Genomic DNA, 24,016 nt, shown 5'->3' with positions numbered 1-24,016 from the left:
GATTAAAACCACTTCATATTTATATGTTCTTGTAATTTTACATATTTATATCAGAGAACACAACTCATCTGCATTCAGTTGAAGGTATCTAATAGTTGATTTCTGAAAGATGCCATTGCCACACGGTCACAGAACCATCAAATGGTTTGGGTTGAAAGGGACCCTCAAGTTTCTCTCGTTCCAAACCCCTGCCATAGAGGGGGCAAAGAACTTCAAGCATGAAGCATTGAAGATTCTACTGGATGAAAAGCTGGATTTCATCTGGCAAATGAAAGATGTGACTGTTTCTGCCTGTGGCTGCTAACAGACAACATCCTGCAGTTGTTTGATCATAGGCTTGTGTCATGTATGTAAAAGCAAACAGACCAAAAGGAAGAGGAACAGAAAGGAGAGAGGCTTGACAAGGGCCTGGAGCTACAGAACAAGGGGGAAAGCAGGTTTATGTTTAGGAGTAACACATCCAGCTTTGGGACCCCAAACATCAGGACATGCAGCTGGTGCTGCAAGTCCACAGAAAGCCATAGGGATGCTCCAAGGACTGGAGCCCCTCTACTCTGGAAACAGGCTGGGAGAGCTGGGGGTGTTCAGCCTGGAGAAGGCTCCAGAGAGAAGGAGCCCCCTCCAGTGCCCAAAAGGGCTCCAAGAGAGCAGGAGAGGGACTTTGGGCAAGGGCTTGGAAAGACAGGATGACAGGGTATGGGTTCACACTGATAGAGCGCAGAGCTAGGTAGGATATTGCGTAGAAATTCTTGGCTGCGAGGGTGGTGAGGCCCTGGCACAGGATGTCCAGAGAAGCTGTGGCTGCCCTATCCCTATAACTATTCAAGTCCAGGTTGGATGGGGCCTGGAGCAACCTGGTCTAGTGGAAGATGCCTCTTCCCATGGCAGGGGAATGGAACTGGCTACGCTTTCGGGTCCCCGCCATCCCAGACACTCCGCCACTGGCGGCTGCCGCACTGTCACACCCAGGCCCTTCACTCATGGCGGCGCCGCGCTCTGGTGACGTCACTTCCGCGCGTTGCGTGTGACGTCAGGAGCGCGCCGAGGGCGGCGTTGTCATGGAGGCGGCGGACGAGTGGCTGGTGCAGTCACTGCGCCTGTGAGGGACCCCGCAGCCCCGGCCCCCGCCACCGACCCGGCACCGCCCGCCTCACACCCGCCCTCTCCCCGCAGGTACCGCGACCTGCACACCTTCGAGCTCCAGGCGCCCACTCGCCTCATCGAATGGGCCTGCGGGAACCGTGAGTGCGAGGCGGGGAGTGCTGAGGGGAGAAGAGGCAGCGGGCTGGGCTCTGGCGGGGTGGCTGTGCCTAGGCGGAAGAAAGAAGGAGGCCCAGGGGCCGGGCTGGCACCCGTGTAGAGGGAGAAATGGGAAAGGAGGCTGCGGGGTTGGGCCAGTCTGGGGTCCCGGAGGGGAGTCCGGGGTGCAGGGCCAGGACCCCAGAAGTGGGGCTAAGTGGCTGGAGTTGTTCCGGGTTCAGCTTAGGCTCGAGCTCAGGGTCTGGGAGTCCATGGACTGTGCAGTAACTCGGGTTTGTCTCAGGGAGGGTGGGCTGGGCAGGGGAGCAGCCCTCACCGTATTCCTGGCTCTTCATGCCCACCCCACCAAGGTGTCTGTGTAGCCGGGTATGGACAGTCTGTTGGGAACGAGATCCTGCAGCTGATCCCACCACCGACGCTGCTGACAAAGGAGACCCAGGTGGGTGTTGCAGCCAGGGTGGCACCAGACCTCTCTGACCTCCCTGGCCTGTTATTTTCAGAGACCAAGCCAGGGCTTGGTAGCCTTCATATGTTGATATCTGTTGCTGTGACAAGGGCATGGCCAGGGATTGAGCAGCTTTGGTTGAAAGATAAAGCACATAAGTCACCTGTTTATTGTCTAGTCAAGTTAGCCCGCAGCTGCTCTGCAGACAGCTTGGGTTGTGGACACTTCATCTCCAGGTATGTGAATGAAAGGCTTTCATGAATGAAAAGAAAAGAGGACAGATGAGGACAGCAAGCCAAGTGAAGAAGGGGCTTGCGGAGCATGGGGGACCACCCTGCAGAGCACCAAGGTTGGCCCTTGGCTGGGTGGCATCCACACTAGAGTAGAAGGTGGTGTTTGGTCAATGGGTAAGTAGAAAGCTCTTGAACCAGATGTGCACAGATGGCAACAAACACAGGCAGAGCTCTTGGCAGTAGCTTTCTCCAGATTTTTTGTTCTCTCTGACTATTTTGGGATCCTTCAGTCCTATATCTCCTGTTGAAAAAGGCAGTGCTGGACAGGGAAGAGCTATACCAGCAAGAGTTTGCCTTGCGTCTCTGTAATTTTTTGTGATAACAGCACAAGTTGTGCACCATTGTGTGAAGAAAGGGCTTTGCCTCTGATTTCTAGGGCCTGTGTCCAGAGAGAGATTTCAAGGTAGAATGTGGTGGATTTTCAGAGCGCCCAGTGTACAGCCTGAAATATGTGCCGGACACCAGGTATGACCACAAGGCCCTTCCCAGGGTGTATTTGAGATGGAAAGGGGACTTTTTCACTGAGAGCAAACTTCTTTTCCATGCCTGCTTCCCAACACAGCTGGTAATCCTACCAGCTCTGAGACCAGTGTGAGTCTGGGCCAGTGACACACCAAGAACTGCTGATGTTGCTGCTCCCTACCGCACTTTTGAACAGTGGGGGCCTGTAGAATTTTCCTGCTCTGCCTTCCCTTCCTTCTGCATTTCGCACTGTTTGGAGGTGCTCAGTAGCAGAATAGGACACTGGTGACTGGTGCCACTGCTCTGCAAGACCCATGTGTGCAGGTTCAGAAGCTTTTTTTCCTGCTCTGGATTTAGACCAAACAAACACCTCTGGCTGATTTATATCCCCTGATCAGTCTCTCTTCCTACACAAGTCCCCACTGACTACTGTGGGGTTGTCTGCATCATTCTTAGTCTAGTCCTTCTGGAAAGTGTGATAATTAAATCACAGAATCATGGAATCATTTAGGTTGGAAAAGACCTCTGAGACCATTGATTTAACCATTCCCCTATCACTGCCAAGCCCACCACTAACCCATGTCCCCAAGTGCCACAGACGATTTCTAAATCCCACAAGGGATGGCAACTCCACTCCTGCCCTGGGCAGCCTATGCCAAGGCTGGACAACACTTTCAAGGAAGAAATTTTCCCAATATCCAACTTAGACATCCCCTGGTGTAACTTGAGGCCATTTCCTCTTGTGCTTGTTCCTTGGGAGCAGAGCCCAATCCCCATCTGGCTGCACCCTCCTATCAGGGAGTTGTAGAGTGCAAAAAGGTGCCCCCCTGAGCTGCCTTTTCTTCAGGCTGAGCCCCCCACTGCTCCTTCAGCCACTCCTTATCAGATCCTCATAAAATATCCTCATAAATGCTGTTGCCTGGGATTGTGTTTGCATGGGCTGTGTAGAGCATCCCTGCACCAGGAGTGTTGGTATTACAGTCCTTCCAGCCACCATTCTGCTTCCAGCAGAGGCAGGAGTTCCTGCTTACAGGAGCAGCAGAACAATTTGTCCCAGGCTGGGGAAAACAAGCCTTTTGTCTGCTCCTGAGGAGAATCTTCTGTGAGACTCTTCTATTTCCTCAGCTTGCTGGTAACAAGTGGCCCACCCGACAGCTCCCTCCAGGTCTGGCAGGTGTCAGCAGAGGACTCAGGTAAGGGTTTCTGATCTCAAGTAGTTTCTCAATGCAGTTGTTGTTGCATCTCACATCTCTAGCTTCCCCTTCTTCCTGTGTGTCATATGAGTGCAGGAGTGCCACTTCCATGTCCTGAGTGACCAGCATTGTGTGGCACAGGCTGGAGAAGGGTACAGAACAAGGGTCTACACCAGTTTTGGTTGTTTAGACTTAACAGCACAAACCTGGTCAGAGAATTTGTTTAGGCCTGTCACAGTAGCCTTGTACTGCATGTAGTTGGCACAGTGTGCCCTTAGTAACGCCAATGGTTAGAAATAAAGCTCCATCCATTGCCTTTTGGGATAGACAGTGATCCACCTTACTTCTCACAAAAAGGATCACGATAGTGATTCAGGCTGCTACTGAGAAATACTTGTAAACCACCAGAAGGGAAGTGCAAAAGAAGACGACTTCCTTGAACATAAACATCCAATTCACAAAGTTTCATTTGTTTTGTTCCACGTTTTCTCAGTCTTTGCTGGATGGGTTGGAAAGGGGGCTTACTCTGAAGAGGGGGTTTGGCATAATTAGATTTCTTACTGGTTTTGTAGGTCAGTTTTACCTATGTGAGGTATTGTTGTGAAGCAGCTTAATTGGACAGATTACCTGGTTCTCAATGTGTTTTACATCTGTTTCTGTCTTTTCCTAATAGATGTTATTAAGTCTGTAAGCACCTTGGCAACAGAAAATGGCACTGGGCAATCCTGGGCTAAAATTGCCACTATTTCAGCCAGAGCCCCGTGGGTCCTTCATGGCTCAAGACTTGACAGAGTCCAAATTACAGAGATTGAATCAAGGAAAAATGTCTACACAGCAGGTATTCAAGGCAATAATGTCTTAATTTTGGAAAGGTAGAGTTGGGTAAATCAATGCTAACTGCTTGAGTAGCAAACATTTTACTGAGCAGGTACTTTTGGACATATGCAAGGGGTTACAAAGATATTTGCCACAAGTATATTGTCTTGAGGAAAGAGGTGACAATGGTCAGGTCTATGTCCAGCTGCTTACCACTCACATTACACTGATTTCTCACTTTTCTGCTCCAAGTGTGGGCACCACCAGAGTCCTGCGGACAATTTCAATGTGGAAAACTGGATTCACAGAGGGATGCTGTGTGTGCTGTCCCAAACAAGGGAGGTGACAGCCTAGTTACAACAGATGGTGGGTGCAGGTCTGGTTTCCTTGGGGATCTGGGGTCTCTCTGCCTTCACCTATGCAGTGCGACTCAGTCCCCACAGAGCTCATCACTGGGGAGGCAACAGGGGATGTGTGTGTGCAGTGGCAGTATCACAGCACTGAGGAAAAGGAAGGTCTGTTTGTCACTGTCCATGTGCCACAGGGACTCATAGAATCTTGTAGTGGTTTGGCTTGGAAGAGACATTTAAAGCTCATCTCATTCCACCTCCCTGCTATGAGCAGAGACATCTTCCGCGAGAGTTTGCTCCAAGCCCTGACCATCTTGTAGGTATGAGGCAGCCACAGCTTCTCTGGACAACCTTGTCAGGGCCTCACCCCCCTCACAGACAAGAATTTCTGCCCAATATCCCATTTAACCCTGCCTTCTGTCAGTGTGAACCCATACCCACACGTCCTGTCACTCCAGGCCCTTGTCCAAATTCCCTCTCCAGCTCTCCTGGAGCTCCATTAGGCACTAGAAGGGGCTCCTTCTCTTCTCTCTGGAGCCTTTTCCAGGCTGAATACCCCAAGCTCTCCCAGCCTGTCACCAGGGCAGAGGGGCTGTAGCCCTCAGAGCCTCTCCATGGCCTCTGGATTCATTCCAGCAGCTGTACATCTTTCGGATGGTGGAGGCCTTGGATCTGGACACATTACTCCTGAGCATACATCCTGCTTTCTTTCTCAGGCAATACTGCAGCACAGAAATCCTGAAAATGCTCCTCATTGGACCTGAGACCTGCCTCTCTTTTCCAGCTTCCAGAGGCAGCGAGGAGCTCAGCGGCGTGGCCTTCCTGGACTGCAACACGCTGCTTCTGTGCTGCACCGCAGGCCGGCTGTGCCTGGCCGACCTCCGGCAGCCACAGAGCCTCGTGGAGGCCACGCCAGTGCCCTCGGCATCGTGCAGTGAGCAGTGGTACATGGGCACCAGGCATGGAGCTCAGGGCTTGGAGCCGAGGGCCCAGCCCGTGGCTCGCCTCTCCAGCAGGGGCCTCCTAACCCTGACAGACCTCAGGAAAACCTCTGAGTTCCTGGCCTTGGCAAAGGCCAGAGTCCCCTCTCCTGGCTCAGGTGCAGAGTTCCTGTGCGTCTCCTGGGCTCCTGCTCTGGAAGGCTACCTTGCCATTTCAGGTAGGTGCTTAGGGCAGAGATCTCATTTTCTGGGTGCTTTTTTTATTTTTATTTTTGTCAATGCCCAGTTCACTACACATAAACCCCCCCAGTGACAGGGTGGCTTTTCAGAGCTGCCCCTGGAGCCAGCTAATCTTCTCTGCAGCTGTCTTTTTCCAACAACTCTGGAAGGGCCCTGAGTGGGTTCTGGAAGATGCCTGCTGCCCTTCTGTGAGATCAAAGGCCCCAAGATGACCACAAGTACTGCCTTGATAGTGCCAGTGACAGCCTGGCTGCAGGCTACAGCATTGATAATGCCAGCTGGGCAGCAAGGCTGGCTTTTGATCAGAGTCTTGCATGTTCACACTCATGAATCCACAAACTTTAGGGATCTAGTCTGGGCTCTCCGCAGCAGCTGTTTCCTTGAGATACTCTTCTCGGAGGCAGAGCTGCTCTCTTCTCACAGGTTTCTAGTCTGGGCTGTTTTTCCTTGTTCCTCCTGGGAGGTGACCCTGAGCCCAGCTGAACTAGAGCAAAGCAATTAATTTCTGCAATCTCTAATTTGCTTTCATCCAAGGTTTTGATGGTACCGTGCATGTATATGACACGCAGAGCTGGGACAGCTCTGGCAAGGAAGCAGAGCCCGTCTTTGTTCACAAAGGCCACGCATTTGGCGGAGCAGGTGGCAGTGGGGACCCTCCCCTTGTCACTGTGCACACATGGCATCTGCAGAAACCCAGAACTTTGTTGTCAGCAGCAAGTGATGGTTCTTTGCATGTCTGGGACTGGGTTCAGCCCTGTGGGAAGTGCGGGTAGGTGGTGTTTTGGTGAGTAGGGGCATTTCCTGCCTCTGTTCTAGTTTGCATGGGCTGCAAGGGTGTGTGTTTGCCTGCAGATACTGTTTGGAGATTGTTGCAGTGAGCAGAACAACTGTACAATTTCTATTTTAATAATAGTAAAAATGTTGGCTATGTTACTTGTTCTCCTGTACACCAGCCTTCAGATGAGAGCTGTGCCTGTGGTTCTGACTGTGGCTGCTGGCAAAGCGTGCTGCTGTTTGATCATAGGCTTGTGTCGTGTCTGCAGAAAAGGAGAGGAACAAAAAGGAGAGAGACTTGACAAGGGCCTGGAGTGACAGGACAAGGAATGGCTTCACACTGCCAGAGGACAGGGTTAGATGGGATATTGGGAAGAAATTCTTCCCTGTGTGGGTGGAGTGGCCCTGGCACAGGTTGCTCAGAGAAGCTGCTGCTGCCTCATCCCTGGATGTGTCCATGGCCAGGCTGGATGGATCTTTCAGCAGCTTGGTCTAATGGAACTGGATGAGCTTTGAGGTCCCTTCCAAACCATACCGTTCTCCAATTTCATGGAAAAAACCCAGGAGTTTGAGGAAGCAGGCTCTTCTGTATTCCAGGCCCAGAGCACCAAGAGGAAGCTGCACCCCCTGAGGGGTGTTGACATTTATGATGTGCACATATGTCACGAGCAGTGGCCTCCGCTCAGGAAGTTTCACTGTGACCACTTGTGTTCCTGCTTGCAGCCTGTAAAAGGAACAGAACAACCTTTCGAGCCCCAGCCTACTCCAAACTCTGCCTCTCCCCCTCTATCCTGAGAGCACCTGATCTGAGAGAAAGCATTGGTGTCCTTTGGCTCTTTTCCCACCAACTGCAAATTTAGATTTGATGGAACTGATGTGATTTCCTGGGCTGAGGAAGCAGGCAATGACTCCTGCAACACCTACAATTTTACCAAGGTGTTGGGAAGTAACAACCTGCCAGCAAAAGGCTCCCTTCTGCTCTGGGTGTCAGCTGAGGTGAGGAGGGGTTGAAGGGCAGGCAAGGTGGGGTGAAGGCTGTACTTCCAAGAGCACCTTACACTGGGAATATGCTATACTGACTCACTCTGTGCCATGGCAACAGTTGTCTGCCTGGCAGCTGAGCCTGGAACCTGCTTCATTCTTCTCCCAGGACAAGCCATGCGGTGCTTCCACTCACCCCAGAACTCTGCCTGGCAGCATGTAAAGCAGGAGCAACATGTCCTGCCCAGGGTGGAGGATGTTGATGTTTTGTCACTTACTAAAGGCACGGATCTGTGTCACCACCATCAGAAAAGGGAAAAGCCTGTTTGAGTCCTAGAGGAGCTAAGCTCTTCTGCAGGAATCCTTTCCTGAGCATCCTTTCCACTGCCAAAGGTCCACAGCAAAACCAATCCAGCTGAGCCAGAGCTGAACTGGGAGAAATGGATTCTGACCAAGAGCCTGGGTGCATTTCTGCCCCATTGCGGCCAGCAGGGAGGGCTCCTGACGCTCTGGTCTCTCCATCTGCTCTTGAGTCAGTTCCTTCCGGCTGTGGTAGAGCTGAGCATGCCCTTCCCCTGCACCAAGACCCACAGGTTCCTGCTTTTAGGAGATGGCCTTCCTGCCCCATGACTGGAACCTGTAGCAGCCCAGGAAGGGGGCGTGTAGTACACAGACATGAAGGGTTCCCAGAAAGGGGTCTTGGACTTCAATGGATTTTCCTCAAGCACCCCTGGGAGCAGGCAATTTGACAAACAGAGGTGCAGACTCAGATTGTGTAGCTCCTCCTTCCTGGGGGAAACACCCACAGAGGGAGGAGAGAGAGAAGGCTCCCTTCTTGGAGGAGGTGGGCTCTGAGGTGGAAAGACCACTGGAGCATTCCCAGTACCCCAGCTACATCTTCCTCACTGCCTCCTTTGCCGGGACATGTGGAGGAACAGACCCCCTCCCACATCACAGTGATGCAGACAGTGCAGTGAGGACAGGGAACCAAATTTGCTTGGCTTTCAAAATGGGGCTTAAGCAATAGCTCAGTTTGTAGCCATCTAAACTTCCCTTTTTTTTCCTAAAATAACTTAAGCCTTCTTGTCCAGCTTGAACCAGATTTGACAGGGGACTGGAGATGTAAAAAATATTAAGTACTCACAGATGCTGTGGGAAGGGATTATGCACACAGGAAGGATCTGGAGAGCTGTGCTGAGCAATAGGGACATTGCTCCCAGGAATGGAACACATGGAGCCTCTGGCAATGCCCATGTGGGATCAGAGTCTGGTTGTGTGACTGTGGAGACATTGGCTTTGCTAGAGCCAGAGTTGTCTTTGGCAGGGAAGGTTGGGACAGCCTCTGGCACAAATGCTGGCACCCATGAAGTGAACCAACTTAAGGACAGTCTCTCCCTCCTCATAGCATCAGCATGGCAAGGGGAGCTCAAGCTGCATGGGACATGCATGTGTCCAACCTCTGCTCTCCCTGGGACCACAGAAAGGTCCCCCAAAAGGCCTGTCTTCACTGACACCACAGTTTTAACCCCTGAGCAGGGCAACACAGCTGTGGACATAGAATCATGGAATCATTCATGTTGGAAAAGCTCTTTAAGACCATGGAGTCCAGTCTTACCCACACACAGCCAAGCCCACCACTAAACCATGTATGTCCTCAATGGCCACATCTAGACATCTGTTAAATCCCTTCAGGGATGGGGATTTAACCACTGCCCTGGGCAGCCTGTCCCAAGGCTGAACAGTCCTTTCAGGGAAGGAATTTTCCCTGATATCCAATCTAAACCTCCTCTTGGCACAACTTGAGGCAGGGTTTCTCTTTCCTTGACTGTGAGGGGACAAGCCACAGCCCTTCTATGAAGGACTGTCTTCGAATTCAGGCCCATAAAAATGGAGGTGTTACTTGGCTTATTCCCCAGTCCTGGCTCCTGCTGTTCTCAAAGGGGATGAGAAGCTCCCTGCAGCATTAACAGATGTTTGGATGTGGCTCTTAGAGACATGGTTTAGTGGCCTTGGCAGGGCTGGGGGAACCACTGGACTCTATCTTAGAAGGTTTTTTCAACCTCCATGATTCTGTGATCCTTAAAACAATCAGCTTTGAGCAGTTCTTCAGCAGGACACAGACTGGACATGGCTTGTTTAACAAGCAGCTTGTTAGTGCCCTGTGCTTATCAGGTACTGTGTGGCCATGCATTTCATTTCCAAAATAATGCCCAGTCCCTGCTGCAGGATACAGAATCCTTCATCTCCTCCTTGGCTCCTCTCTGCATGTCTCTGCACACCAGGGAGGCTGTCATCAGTGGAGGGATGGGGTGGCATGAGCAGGGCAGGTAGCTGCTGCTACCTGGTCCTTGCACAGGAGGGAGAAAGTTCCCCTGTGAGGGTGGTGAGGCCCTGGCACAGGTTGCCCAGAGAAGCTGCCCCATCCCTAGAAGTGTTCAAGGCCAGGTTTGATGAATCTTTCAGCAACCTGGTCTAGTGGAAAGTGTCCCTGACCATGGCACAGAGGATGGAACTGAATAAGCTTCAAAGTCCCTCCCAACTCAAACCATTTTATGGTTCTGTGACTTGCTGCCTGTAGCAGTTCCCCCTTCCTTAGCCAACAGAAGTGTCCAGGCATCGGGAATGTATTTTACTGTTTTTTCTTTTTTTTTTTCTGAGTTTAATAAACTAGAATAATTTATTCGACAGAACACAGAAACATCACAGACAGGGTGGAGAAACCAAAGCAGCAGGTATCAATGATCAGTACAAAGGAACCACTTTACAAAAAGAAGTACCACGCTGCCCATCAGCTTTACCTAAAAATTATTGGGGGGTGGGGGGGGTGGGCTCAGCTCAGCACCCCACAAACCAGCTCAGGGGGATGGAGCTATCCCCACAAAATGCTCTCAGATGACAATGCTGACTGCAACAGCAGAATAAATAGTGGAAATGGCCTCTCAGTGGGTGGTGGGAGACCAGAGACCCTTGGAGGGGGGAGGGGGTCCAGGCACCACCAGTCCAGGAGGTACAAGCATCTGTTGAAACACTGATTAGGGTGGCAAATACTCTGCTTCTCCCCTACCCCAAATAGGTGCTAGATCCCATGCAGACAGAGCAGAACATCAACCAGGAGGGCTTTGCAGCTCGGCAGGACAAAAGTATCCCTGGCAGCATCCCGCTAGGGACAAGCCTATTCTGCCACGACACTGCCGTGGCTGTGAAGAGGCATTTGAGGCCTCTCCCAGAGCAAGCAGTGCATGGCGGATGGCACAGACCCACAGGGTCCCACAGACCCTCTGCCACCTTAACCTGGCCCCAGCAGCTTCCAGCTCTGAGCTGGTTTCCTCCAGGGAGATTATACTGGTGTGAAAATGGATGCAGCTGGGAGGACCCCTGGGGTTGCCACTTTGGGGAAGAGAAGGGCAGGTGCTGCCCACCCCCTTTGTTTGGAGCAGCTGGGGCAGGGGCCAAAGTCAAAGCCAGGCTCGTGCATCCCAGGGAGGGAACACATGCAACAGGGCCGGACAGAGGGAGACTGGCCATGGGTGAAAGGAGGGGACACCAAGGTGCACAGGTGCCTTTTCCCATGAGAAGGCTGCCCAAAAAAACCACACCCCCCCTCCACCCCATTCTGCTGCAACCTCCCTCCCCATAGCAAACTGATGTTGAGACTGGGCTTATATAAAACTGATAAAAGAGGCAGCTCATAGGCAAGGGCTCTGGTAAGTGGCAGGAGGCTGGACAGGGACGGAGTTAGAGTGAGCCCCACTGCCACCAGCACACCCCTGGCCGTGCCCTGCACGGGAAACAGCAGCTCTGACAGCTGGATGAAGAGACAACACGGCACGGCTGGACGGTTATAGGTCCTGTGGCCATCGGGCGATTTGTAGGCTCCCAGTATAGGTAGAAAACAAAATTAATTATTTATAGAAAAGAGAAGCAGCCTAATGTAGGGGTGTCCCTGGGGCGGGGTGGCGAGCAAGGGGGGCTCGCTTATCTGTCATTGAGCTGTGGGGAATTTGTCCGCTCCTCCTCATCCTCCTTGTCATCCTTCATGCCTTTCAGTCGCTGGCGGGCGAAGTCTTCAAACACAATGTCATCATCGCTAGTGAGGACACAAGGGAGAGAGGGTTTAGGTGGGGTGCAAGGTGAAACACCCCCTGCCCCGCAAAGCTGTCCCAGCTTGCCTAGTGAGCTTAACCTGCACCACCACAATGTTACAGCAGCTCAGGGGGCCCCAAAACCTCCCATCCCTACCAAACAGCCTCAGTTTTCAAAGCCTTATTAATACTTGCCCAATGCACCCAAAAAAGAGCCCCCAAGCTCTCCACCAGGTGCAGCTTTACCAGGGCCATTGGCATTTGCCCCACTCTGGAGGAACTGCAGACTGGCGGGGAGTAGCTAGGTGGGTAAAGTAATCTAAAACCTCCCAAACGTATCACCAGCCCGTGGAACACTGTGGCGACAACCTCCCACATCCCCAACACGATCCCAGCGGCCTCTTACTGCAGTTTCTCCTGTATTTTGGAAAGCCATGCAGGGAAGGGTGAAGGAGGAGAGAAGAGAGAGGGGAACAGCACACGTCATGCATTACAGGTGACATGCGTGGGGTTAATCACACGTGCCAATCCCATGGCACAGCAGGTGTTTGAGGATTGGAGGGGTGCTATGCAACCACCATGTTTCACATTCCCACAGGAGGTGTGGGAATTGGGGGAGTATTTTAGTCTCTTACTTTGTATCAAGCTCTATCAGATTTGTATCTATGGGTGCTTCATTCTCTGGAACTGAACAAAGAGATGACACAGGTTAGTTGCAGGGTTGTGACTGCCATCCACCGAGGTGGGTGACACCTTCTCCTGGGTTGTCTCTGCCCTCCTACCACGGTAGGTGAGACCCCCCTGAAGTCATCGCTGCCATCCCACTAGGGTGGCTGATACTCCCCTAGGGGCATCACCACTGTTCCAGTGTGTGGATGCAACCCTCCTGGAGTTTGGCTGCACTGTGTGATGGGAGCACACCCACGATTTTAACGCTGAGGTCCTGTGAACAGGGTCAACAGGAGCCAATAATCTCCCTTCACACAGCCTCACTGGCCCCCTTTGCCCCTACCCACCCCCACAGATGCTGGCCCTGTCACCCACGGACAGACACTTACTGTCTCGGTGTACTGGTTCCTCCCTGGGTTTGGGATGCATCAGCGTGAAGGGCAGCTCCACTGCAACATCGCTGCAAGAGACACCAGGGTAAAGCACAGGCCTGCCTGCACTTTACACGCATAGTGAGGCAGATTTGCAGAGGGGAGCAGAACAGCACCCCCCATTACAGCTGCTGTAGAGACCACAAAGCTGGGCAAACCCCTGTTATCCTCCATGGAGCTGCTCAGCAGCTCTCATGCCTCTTGGTTGAGCTTGGACCCCAGGGTGGAGGATCAGCACAGGCCCCCTGGGAAGTAGAGGGGCATCAGGAGGGAGAGCAGCATGGCAAAAATCTGTCTTTAGCAGCTGTGGGGGTGGATACAAATCCCTTGGGCTTAGACTGCAGCTAGCAGTGCCATGGGAATGGCAGGAGGTGCACAAAGTTTTCCCAGTGCTCAGTGGGCATGGTGACGTCAGGGTGTGACAGCCTAAGCACAGCCCCGAGCTGCCCCAGAGGCAGGTAGGACAGAACTCAAATGAAGTGTCCCAAAAGAGGACAAGTAGTCTGGTGATCCCCGTAGGACCCTGTGGGAGGGAAGTGATGTGAGGATGAAGACCTGGGAAGCCCCAGAGACTTGCCTCCCCACATCGAGAGATGCTCAGCCCTATGAAGCCAGCTCTGTGCCCTGCTCACTCTCCCCAGCAGCACCCATAGGCCTCTCACTCTGATACAAGTAGGAGGATGCAGGATTCAAACCCTGCCAGCATTCCCAGCCTCACCACCCCAGCCTCACCTCTGCCAGGCTTTTTGCTTTAGGTGAGACAGTATCCCTAACACAGTGGAATCCCAAGGACAGGCATGGGATCAGGCAGCACCCTGAGGGGCTGGGGGGCACAGTGAGGGGCTGCAGTGAGGATTGAGAGGTGCTGGGGGGGAGTGGGGTGTTACCTGGAGGCGAGGTCTCCCAGCAGGCTGGCATGAGTCAAAGGATACAACACATTAGTCACTGTCCCCTCCCAAGGACACACAACCCCCACACACCTTTTGTCCCACCCATGCTGCTTAGTCCCAGGGGAGCTTTAAGGATGATGGGGCCCCACCTGCAGCACAGACCAGTCCCAAGGTTAGAGAGGAGGTGCAGCACAGTGGGTGGGTGCCCAACACTCACCCTCCTCGTGACACCACCAGCTTCACCTTCACCTTGTAGGAGACAATGATGCCCAGGATCTCCTTGTTGGCTCCATCTCTTAACCTGGAGGAAGAGGCAGGCGGGCATCAGTGAGGGAATGGCCATGGGGACCAGATCCCTGTCCTCCTGAAGGTGCCCCCAAGGGATCTCCTCCACCCCAAGCATCACCCCTGAAGCAGGGGCTGGATGCCCACCAGGGCCAGGTCCTGCCCCCATGCTGCAGGGGGCACAGGAGCCCTGGGGGTAGAGGGGCTCACAGCGTGCTGGAGGCCAGGTTGGTGTCCTCGTGCTTGAGCTTCCCATCCAGCGCCAGCCCTCGCTTCTCACGGTTGTTGGCAAGGAAGGGGGTCAAGGTGTAGACTTTGCAGAACGTCGAGCTTGGGGCCACCATGTCACTGGAGATGATTGTCACCGTCAGCCAGAGCCCCAGCCATCCACAGCTCCCATAGGCCACCCCAGACATCTCCATCTTAGCCTGGTGAATTTCTCCACATATTCCCATCCCTGCCCCAGCCTGATGAACATCTCCTTCCTGGAAGATGCAGAGGGTGACGTCCCCAAGATGCGACCGAAAAAAAGATCTCCATCTCGCTGTCCCGGACCCTGCTTGCCAAGTGCAACATCCCAGTGGGGCTGCACTGGGGCAGGAGACCTCCAAGGTTCCTCCAAGACCTCCCTGAGGTCTCCAGTGCACCTCATAATGTCCCCAAGGAGCCAGTACTCACTCAGCATCCTCCACAGCCACTGGGCACTTGTACTGGGCAGTGTTGAAGAGGCAGATGTCAGCATACTGGCGCACTGGGGTGAGACAGAGTGTGGGGATCAGGGTAGGCCCCCACGGGGATGGGGACAGGAACACCAGTGGGGTGGGGGACACGGCCCTCCTGCTCACCTGAGATCTTGATTTTCTTCACGGTCTTGTTGGTGTTGTTGGTGACATGCACGTTGACACTGATGGGCTCCCCATGGTAGTAGATCTGTAGGGGAGCAGAGCAGAGAGGATGGTGAGATCCCCAGGGTCACCCCACCAGCGTACACTCCCCAGTCCTTGCCCACCTCCTTGTCCAGGGATGCCTCAAGGTGCAGTGGCTTGTCTGACATGAGGAACTGCCGGGTGGTCTCTGCCATGGGCTGAGGGCCAGGTCTCTCTGGTGCATACTGAACCTTACGGATCACCAGGCGCACCGAGTTCCTGGGGGAAGACAGCAAGAGGAGAACTCAGGCTGCCCGCAGGCTACCCTCTTTCTTGGTCCATGCCGAGTCAAATCTCTCTTTTCTTCTGGTCTGCTGTTTTCTTCTGGTCTGTGATGCCTTGGAAAGTCTTGTCTGCATGCCCACCAGAGCTACGAGGAGAAAGCCCCGTGGCCGGGACAGGTTGCCCACCAAGTGTTGGGTTCCTTGCACAGTGGTGGATATCCCAGCCCCAAAATGTTCTCTGACCCATCCTTGCCCTGGAGAATACCTCCATCCCAGCCCCATCCTGGAGAACACCCCTATCCAAGCCCCATCCTGGAAGACAACTCTATCCCATCCTGGAAAACATCTCACCTAAGGTGAGTAACAAACTGCAGTGTCCCTTTCCTGCTGCCAGTACCAAGAGGATGCTGCTCCCATCCAGGCTGGATGGATCCTTTCTGCTTACCTCTTGTGGATCTTCTCCTCCAGGTTCTCGGCACAGAAAGCTTTGACCTCGTAGTCCACCCCACAGGCCTGAAAACCAGGAAGAGGGGAGAAGGAGGCAGGGAAACCCCTTTGCACTCCCCAAGGAGGTGACCACAGCAGTGGCCACTCACCACAGCCTAGTGGCATGGGAACATGGGGGGACCTTACCTTCCCCGTGTCCTCTGGGCCTGGCTGCAGCGTGACAGAGCAAGGCAAGTTGGGGGGAATCTGGAGGGAAAGGGGAGTGAAGAGCTTTTTAGGGGCTACCAGTACTTCCCTTTCCTATCCACAATGGAAAGAAGGAATTCCAGGAAGAATTTCCTCATTTTACTATTGCATTTCCCAAATCTCAAAGCGTTACAAAAATAGATTATTTTAGAGGGTTTTAATTTATCAGGGGACTTTGGGAAATTAGGGTGTCAGGGCCATTTTTGACGCCATAGGATTGAGCACCATAAAATGTCACACAGCTCCAGAGGGGGTGGCCACCATTGCCAAAGCTATGCTGGAGAAATCGGAGGAGCAGGTGCATGAAACAGGGTATCTACCCACACTCAATTCCCTGCCAGAGCTCTGCAGTACTGGCATGGATCCCCAGTGTCCTCCAGTGCTGCCATGCACTGGCAGTTTCCCTACTGGTGGCTGCTTTCTGCTCACAAGTTTGAAGATCCACCACCAAAAGCTGAGTCTTGATCACAGATAACAGCATCTCACCCCCAGCCATGACCCCACAGGGCCAGATGGGACCCTGATGTTCCCATCACAGGGTTCACTGTCCCTTTAAGCACCCCAGAGCACCTGCTGTCACCCTACCTCGAAGGTGAAGGGATAGGCATGTTCGCCCAGCTTCTTGATGAGCCGTTCCTGCAGCCGTGTCAGGGGCTTTTTGTCCTCCGGGACCGGAGGGAAAGCCTGGGAGTTGGCCACGAACAGGTCCTTTCGGAAGGTCAGCCCCAGGACGTCCAGGTCCTCACGGCCATAGCGGAAGGCGCAGGTCAGTGTCACAAAGACTGGAGAGGTGACAAGGGGAGGTCGGTAGCAGGGTGTAGGTCATGAAGGGGACCATCATGGCGTGGGGGCACTAACACAAGGTGGCATCCTGGCTCATGCCAGTGCCACCAGCACTGGGAAGTAGTGGTGGCTTGAGGACATGCCATGTTGAGAATATGAGGATTCAGCAGCCAGCTATGCCTTGGGATGCCCACAACAGTATCTGCATTTCACAGGACACAGAATCTGCCATGGGGACAGGGGCCTGGAAAAATGTCACCAAAGGGCCCAGAGATACCAATGCCTGGGTGGGACTGCATGGGGATGCTAGCATCACCCTGTGGCAGTGCCACTTCCGTGGGCCCCAGGAATCCCAGGGGTAGACATTACCTTTTCTCTCCTTCAGGTATTCAGGATCCACCAGCACTACTCCATCTGCAGCAGAACAGCTGGGTCAGAAATGCATCATGGGAACAGGAGGGGACACACTGGCAGGGTCAGGGAATGCAATTGGCAGGGTTAGGGGACACACTGTCAGGGGACATGCTAGTAGTTTCAGAGGGGAATGTACAGGCAGGGCTTGGGGAGACACCAGCACAGTTAAGGGGGGACATGCCCCCCCTTTACAGAGTCATCACCTCCAAGCTGCCAGCTGTGGCTTGGGGGAACATGCTGCCAGCAGGGACAGTCTGCACCTACCACAGCCAGGGCATATGCAAAGCCACAGCGGGACATGAATATTATCACAAGTCAGCTGTTTTCTGCTCCCCAAATCCTTCCTCCCAGACAGCCCAGCCCACCCTGGCATGTGCCTCCTTGCAACTGAGATCCCCGTCCTGCCACCACATACCCACGGGGTCCACCACGTCGATGTGGTCCACAAAATCCCTCTTCCCAAGGTAGACAGTGAGCTGCAGGGGGGAACAGGATGTCAGGGGTGCACAGAGCAGACCCCTCAGAATCCCAGTGTTGTCACCACCCACTGGACTCCATATTCCTCATCATCCCCAGTGTCACCCTGTCCCTGTGGTACCCAAAAGCCAATGCCACACCAGTCCCAGGAGCTGGAGGTACTTTGCATATGGAGACTCTTGGGTGGCACCCCAGCAGTTTGTATACCACTCTTGGGCAGACCCACCCCCTCACCTTTCTCCTGATGGGGAAACTGAGGCACAAGGCAGGCAGCTGGCAGGCAGGTCTTCTGCATCAGCTGCTGCTGCCAGACCCAAAACCCCCACAGCCAGGGTCACTGCACCCCAGCACTCCAAAACCTCTCTGCTTGACCCCTGACCTTTGGAAAGCCCCTCCCAGCCCCACTGCGCCTCAGTGTCCCTTCCTGCTGCCCTGGCAGGATGCTGAGGCAAGCAGCAGTGTGCAGGGTGGAATCTGGGGTTCAGAGACATGCCCATCCCCCACTCCCAGCCATACTTGTGACCCCATGGTTTCCCCCACCATGTCCCCCTTACCTTCCCGTTAGGACTGGCTTTCTTAAACACCCTGCAAAACAGCAAAGGGGGGGTGAGTGCTGGAGCAGTGCAGGTTCAGGTTCCACTCCTGAACTCCCCACTCTGCTCCTGGCTGTCTGTCCATGGAGCTGTCCAGCTGTCCCCTTCAGGAAGGGTCCCTGAGGGAAGAAGGATCCACTGGCATAGTCCCGTTGGGTGCCAGGTGCATCCAACCCTCAGCACCCCCTGCCAAGACCCAGCTTTGGATAATGGAGGCGTCAGGATCCCAGCTCACCCCTCATCCTGAGGATGGTGCCCAGAGACCACTGTAAAGGGCAGCACCACCCCAGCACACACCCTGACCCTGGGGACCAGTGTGGGACCATGGGGTCAAGGCATACAGGGTGGGAGCATCCCACAGGATGAACCTATCTCACCATTACCTCACATGGATGCATCCCAAAGCCACTGGAGAAGCAAGAAAAGTCTGCGTGCTCCCGTCCCCAGAGCTTTTTATTCCCATTCCAAACCATGGGACTAGCCCCCAGACACCCCTCTCAACTCCCAAAATCCTTCTGGAACACCCCACAGAGACATGGGAGAAACTATATGGGTCCAACATGCCACTGCTGGGAAATGCTGGAGCATTCCCAGCCTGTCTGCTGCAGACAGGGAGTGGGCAGAGGCAGGTAGGGCGCCTGGCACTGCCAGATTTTTTGGAGTGTGTCCTGGCACAAAGCCACCCATAATGGGTTCTCCTCAGATAATCCCTCCTCGTCTTTAAATTCCATTAAAACCATCCGGAAAGATTAGCAGTGGTTTTAGGCTGGAAAAAACAATTTCCCAGGGCAGATGCTTGGCTCTGTCAAGCTGTCCCAGTCTGTTACTGGATGATGGACCCTCACCCACACCAGGAGTGGCCCTCGGCCACCCCATGCCTGCAGCTGTTCACACCGAGCCAGGGGGCAAGCAGGGAAGGCAGCAGCTGGTGGGTACTAGTCTGGGGGTGACTACCACCCCAGCGATGGGGTAGGATGAATCAGGAGATGTGCGGACACACCCCTCACTCCCATATCCCTGAAATCCTCTGTCCTCACCTCCCCGTGTCCCTGCATTTCCATATCCCTGCATATGTGTGTCCTGCACTCCTGCATGCCCAAGTCTCCACATTCCACTCTCCTGAGAGCCATGGGGACCAGCACAGCCTGGCCAAGCTCTGCCCAAGAAACAGGATCTTGTCTATAAGAGAATGTGGGGGCTGGGGGTCCTCATTCCCTTGTCCCCAGACAAGCCACAGGAACCCTCTGCCAGACACATAAAATATTGGGGACATCCTTCTGGCTGTCCCAAGCCACTAGGAATGTCAGGAACATCCTGCTGGCTCTTCCTGGATGGCTTTTCCCTGTGGGGGTTGGGGGATTGACTTTTCCCAGCCAAAATGGAAAGCACTTCCACAGCAGGATGTTTTTATGAGGGTTTGCTGGTAAAGGTGTGAGCCTGTGCTGGTGCAAGGAAAGATGGAATTAACAGGAATACTATTCCAATTAAAAACTTGAGGAGATAAAGGCCTCAACTTGCCATGGAAAGGCATCAGCATCCCACAGTTTTTGGGTTTGAATGCCATCAGTCTCTAGAGTCGGGGATGGAGAGGCAACGAGTGCATCCTCCTGAGAGCCCAGAGCAACTAACAGCAGGATTTTCATGGGTAGTTAATGAGGCATTACTTCAAAGCAGCATGGGGAGCATCCCCTGACAGCCTGTCACCCCCTTGTCACCCCATACTCCACAGACCAGCTCCCAAGGGAAACCCCAGAGAGCATCCAGCATGCTGGATCACAACCTGCGGTGTGCTGGGAAGCCCCAGGAAAGGCAGCCAAGGCTGGAGGCTTGGTGGGTGCCACTGCCAGACCCCTGGGACACAGATGATGCTCCCACCCAGCCCCTGAGACACTAACACAGCCGGTAATGAACCCAGTGCAAGTGAGATCGATGGCAGGCGCTGCGGGAAGTCATTCCTCACCACTCTGCCTGGCACACACTCACGCTGGCCCCACACCGGAACAGGAGCCCCACAGAGCCTGAGACTGCTCAGCCGCACACTGCAGGGGCAGAAGCCCCAAGTTGTGGGTGCAGAAGCTCCACAGAATTCGAGACCCACACAGCTCCACACTGTGCATGCAGGAGCCCAGGCTGGCTCCACACTGTGGGTACAGGAGCGTGCAGTACCCTAATCCTGTGGGTGCAGTACCCTGCCTGGCCCCACACCGCGGGTGCAGGAGCTCACATCTCCCCTGAAGCACCAGTGGGAGAAAGGAAGGGACACATGGGGACACAGTGGCGTGTTGCTGCCAGCGGAGTGACCCTCACCCGCCACCGGATCTAGAGGGAGGAAAGGAGGAAGTGTGAAGCCTTCCCTCCCCCTCCAGCCCTTCCTGGTGTCGAAACACTGGAGACACGAGGCAGGAAATGGCCTCTGCCACTGCCTATCAGGGGCTTGGGGCCTCAGACCGTGGGCTGACAGTTCCAGTGCCCCTTGAGCCTCTCACGCTGCCACACAACCAGATCCCACCTGTCATGCTGCCACACAACCAGATCCCATCTGTCCTGCTCTCTCCCTGTCATGGAGCTCATCCCTTAATGAGCTTGTTAGGCACCCAGCCAGGGCTAATGATGGCTTTATTGGGTGGCCAATAATTGAGTGCGGTTCGTTGGATCTTGGTTGAGAAGATTTATGAGGATTTGATTCCCCTGGGCATCGGAACAGGATCTGATGGCAACACCAGTGATTGCCTTTGAACCCAGGGAAGAGAATTCAGGGGTTTTGCCAGCTCTCATACTAACAAGGTTGGCTGGCAGATCTAATTAGCTAGAGCCACGTTAGAAGGGACCTCCAGGGATAATGGAACCACCAGCAACCACATCCTACACACCAGCACAATCTCGTGGTGGCAGCCAGAAACTCAGTGCCAGCTGTGCCAGGATGAGACTGGAGAATCATGCCAGCCAATCCCAAAGCAAGAGCATCCCACAGGCCCAATGCTGCATTTTGCATCCCTGCTGCACCCATCCATCTATCCCCTGCCATGCTCAGCAGTAGCATCCCCCAGCTGGGTCAGAGCTCCACCAACTTCCTTGGCAAGGAAACGCCTCAGCCGTGTGATCCAGGATGTGTCTGGATCCTGCTGTTATTACCAGTTTGCTCTCCAAACAACATCAAGAAAGCAGGAGTCTCCCATCCTGGGCCACCTTCTAGGATTCTTTCTCTTCTCAGCGGAGATCCCTGTCCTGCTCCCAGATCCTATGGCTTCATCCAGGGGGGTGAATGGGATGATAGAGGGACTTAGCAACAGGTCTGGTGGCAGGCGAAGGTCTCCCCCTTGACAGCAAGATGCTAAGGTGGAATGCTACAGAGGGGCTGGATGGGACTATGGGGCTAGAGGAAAGGTGTAAGGGGTGATTAATGCCAGCCAAGGTGAGCTCTGGTGTACCAGAACCACTACAGCACTTCCCAGCCACCAGGAAACCACCCTCAGGCTAGGAATCCCAGGAGCCAGGAATTCCAGTAGCTGGGCATCCTGTGTGGGATTGGAGCTGCCGTGGCTGTGTGCTGAGAGGGAAGAGCAGGGAAAGGTGATCAATGATACCAACAGCCACCAACTCAGCTGATTCCTCCAGCTGTTCCCACTGCAGGGCTTGGTGACTCCCAAGAAAAGTGGGGTGCCACAGCAGAAATCAGCAGAAATGGGCTTTTGGGGAATCAGATGGTAAATCAGCTCCCACAGCCAAACCTCCTGATCAAACCCAGTGGATCTGAGTTTGGAGATCCAAACTGCAGAGGAAGAGGGATTTCTCAGCCTAATTCTTCCTGCCCGTCCCCCCCCTCCCCGGTTCCCGTCGTCGTCCCCCCCCACCGGCTCCCTCTGCACACGCTGCGTAGGCAGAGAGAAGATCAGCTCATGCCTCTCCTGCCGACATGCCTGCTGATGGGAATGCCGCTCACCAAGCTCCCCATGGCACCTGAAAAACCCTGGAGGCCAAACCAGCTGCATCCTGGGGTTTGCACCCAGATGTTGGGGGGAACCCAGCGGGGGCTCCTGCCCCCTGATCTGTGGGGCTGTCCACCTGCTCCAGGAGTGCAACATGAATTCCCAATAATTCAGGATACTGAGCAGGGAGGAAGAGGATGCTGTCAGCCATAGTTGGGGCACCAACACCCAGCAGGTTGGCAGCAGCAACAGCCGCTTCCCAAAATGCTGGATGAGTTCAACAGGAACCTACAACTTCCATCCTGCCATCCCAAAACACTGCAATGTTTCTGGAAGGTTCTGCCCAGGCAGGGCCAGACCCCCTCATCCTTCTCTCGTCATTCATGGCCAGAGGCAGGGCGGGGGGGCAGAGGCTGCACTGAAGCCCCCTGATCCCGATGCCAAGGGGACATGGGGATGAGCAAAGGGAGGGCAATGGTGTTGAGGGGTAAGCAGGAGCACCCTGAAATTTCTGGTCCTCCATGATTAATGGCAAGGGGACAGAAAGGGATTGGGATGAAGAATGGGAGACTCCTTGACCACTCTGCCAGAGCCAGTCAGTGAGCAGATGTCACTGGAGATCCCCCAGGCCTCCCTGCAAGGGTTGGCAGGGGTCACCAGTGTCTCCCTCAAATCCCAACAGCCCCCCGCAGGATGTGCAGCCCAGCGGGTCCTTGCCATGTCTGCACGTGAAGCCTGGGAGAGCATAGGAGGGGTCCCCATCCACCTCTGCACAGGGCCCCCCAAAGGACAGCATTCCCATGGCAGCATTCCCATGGGATGAAGGCGTCGCACACCCTCGTGTCCCCGCGCTCCAGGGGTAGCACATGCTCCCTGACACCCCGGCTGTGCCGAGTGCTGGAGAGTGACATCAGGGCCTGGGTCCCCAGGCGTCACTGGGATGACAACTGCCTCCCCCATCCCGGTTCCAAATCTGATAGGAAGGGAGCAGTGATGGCCCCGATAACTCTATGGACCATAGGCGGGACCCCCCAAACATCGCCCTCCCAGTCTCCGGGTCCTCACTACCCCTCGGGGGGCACATATCCCAGCCTCGGGGCCACCCCCGGCTCCAGTGCGGGGCACGGGCAGCTCCTGTCCCACCCCTCCCCCGCCATGCCAGGCATGCCCCCCGGGATGCTCCGCTCTGTCCCGGTCCTCACTCACCGGGTGCCTTTGTCTCCCATGGCCCCGCCGATCCTGCGGGCTCAGCCGGGAAGCGCCGGCTGGGCTTGGAAAATTACTGGCTGGATGGTGGAGGGAGCAGCGGCGGGGCGGGCGCGGGGCCCGGTGCGGCCCTCCTCGGGCCCGCTCGGAACCGCTCGAAACGCTCGAGCAGGCTCGGAAACACTCGGAACCGCTCGGCTCGGCCCGGGCGGACGCCACGCCGGCCGGTTCGGGTCCGCTCGGAACCGCTCGTGCAGGTTCGGAACTGCTCGGAGACGCTCGGAACCGCTCGGAGTAGCTCGGACACGCTCGGAAGCGCTCGGCAGGACTCGGCCCGTCCCGGTTCCGGTGCGGACGCTGCCGCCGCCGCCGCCTCCACCCGCCCCTGAGCGGCGCGGTCCTGGGGCCGGGGGCGGCCGCGCCCGCGGGTCGCACGGGCCGGGAGAAGACACGGGGAGAGGATACGGGGCGGCGGGGTACGGGGCTGACACGAGGCGGGCGGGAAGCGGTGACGGGGTAGGAGAGTGTGGGGCAGTACGGGCGCGGACACACACACACACACACACACAGAGCGGCGGGACCGCGCGCGCGGCTCGGAGCGCCCCCCAGCGGCTGCACGTGGACACACAGGGGCGGGGGGAACGCCCGTGTGACCATCCGGA

The 24,016-nt window shown here is 54.9% G+C and overlaps 2 protein-coding genes across 5 annotated transcripts; one reads left to right on the top strand and one right to left on the bottom strand.

Annotated features, from left to right (window-relative positions):
- The first annotated feature begins 1,028 nt into the window (after positions 1 to 1,028).
- WDR73 (WD repeat domain 73) lies at positions 1,029 to 6,933 on the top strand. The gene is made up of 8 exons (XM_063393698.1): positions 1,029 to 1,099; positions 1,174 to 1,241; positions 1,611 to 1,699; positions 2,375 to 2,463; positions 3,586 to 3,653; positions 4,327 to 4,491; positions 5,604 to 5,978; positions 6,535 to 6,933. Exons 1-8 carry the CDS (start codon positions 1,059 to 1,061, stop codon positions 6,771 to 6,773), a joined length of 1,134 nt encoding a protein of 377 aa, XP_063249768.1. The 5' UTR covers positions 1,029 to 1,058; the 3' UTR covers positions 6,774 to 6,933.
- A 3,445-nt stretch (positions 6,934 to 10,378) lies between these two features.
- On the bottom strand, positions 10,379 to 23,711 carry ARRB1 (arrestin beta 1). Of its 4 annotated transcripts, XM_063393693.1 has the most exons (17): positions 23,355 to 23,711; positions 18,184 to 18,214; positions 17,568 to 17,628; positions 17,108 to 17,152; positions 16,541 to 16,737; positions 15,896 to 15,955; positions 15,708 to 15,775; positions 15,122 to 15,257; positions 14,958 to 15,042; positions 14,791 to 14,863; positions 14,323 to 14,460; positions 14,045 to 14,128; positions 13,825 to 13,848; positions 12,896 to 12,966; positions 12,473 to 12,524; positions 11,735 to 11,842; positions 10,379 to 11,634 (listed from the first exon to the last, which is right to left on the bottom strand). In XM_063393693.1, the coding sequence occupies exons 1-17, from the start codon at positions 23,372 to 23,374 to the stop codon at positions 11,595 to 11,597; spliced, it is 1,293 nt and encodes a 430-aa protein (XP_063249763.1). In that variant the 5' UTR covers positions 23,375 to 23,711; the 3' UTR covers positions 10,379 to 11,594. The 4 variants fall into 4 exon arrangements, with proteins under 4 accessions (XP_063249763.1, XP_063249766.1, XP_063249764.1 ...); XM_063393696.1 differs by having other exon boundaries at positions 10,379 to 11,842; XM_063393694.1 differs by lacking the exon at positions 13,825 to 13,848.
- Between the last annotated feature and the right edge of the window lie 305 nt (positions 23,712 to 24,016).

Source organism: Prinia subflava, chromosome 3 (assembly GCF_021018805.1).
Source record: "Prinia subflava isolate CZ2003 ecotype Zambia chromosome 3, Cam_Psub_1.2, whole genome shotgun sequence".
In the NCBI taxonomy this organism is placed as follows: domain Eukaryota; kingdom Metazoa; phylum Chordata; class Aves; order Passeriformes; family Cisticolidae; genus Prinia; species Prinia subflava.
The sequence above is the reverse complement of the archived record's forward strand: the minus strand, read 5'-3'. Positions and strand labels throughout refer to the sequence as shown.

Coding starts and splice junctions, on each gene's coding strand:
- ARRB1 (XM_063393693.1), bottom strand. CDS start 23,374: ATGGGAGACAAAGGCACCCG. Junction 15,776..15,895: donor GCCCAGAGGACACGGGGAAG/GTAAGGTCCCCC, acceptor CCTGGTTTTCAG/GCCTGTGGGGTGGACTACGA. Junction 12,525..12,895: donor GGAACCAGTACACCGAGACA/GTAAGTGTCTGT, acceptor CTCTTTGTTCAG/TTCCAGAGAATGAAGCACCC.
- WDR73 (XM_063393698.1), top strand. CDS start 1,059: ATGGAGGCGGCGGACGAGTGGCTGGTGCAGTCACTGCGCCT. Junction 1,700..2,374: donor TGCTGACAAAGGAGACCCAG/GTGGGTGTTGCA, acceptor TCTGATTTCTAG/GGCCTGTGTCCAGAGAGAGA. Junction 3,654..4,326: donor GGTGTCAGCAGAGGACTCAG/GTAAGGGTTTCT, acceptor TTTTCCTAATAG/ATGTTATTAAGTCTGTAAGC.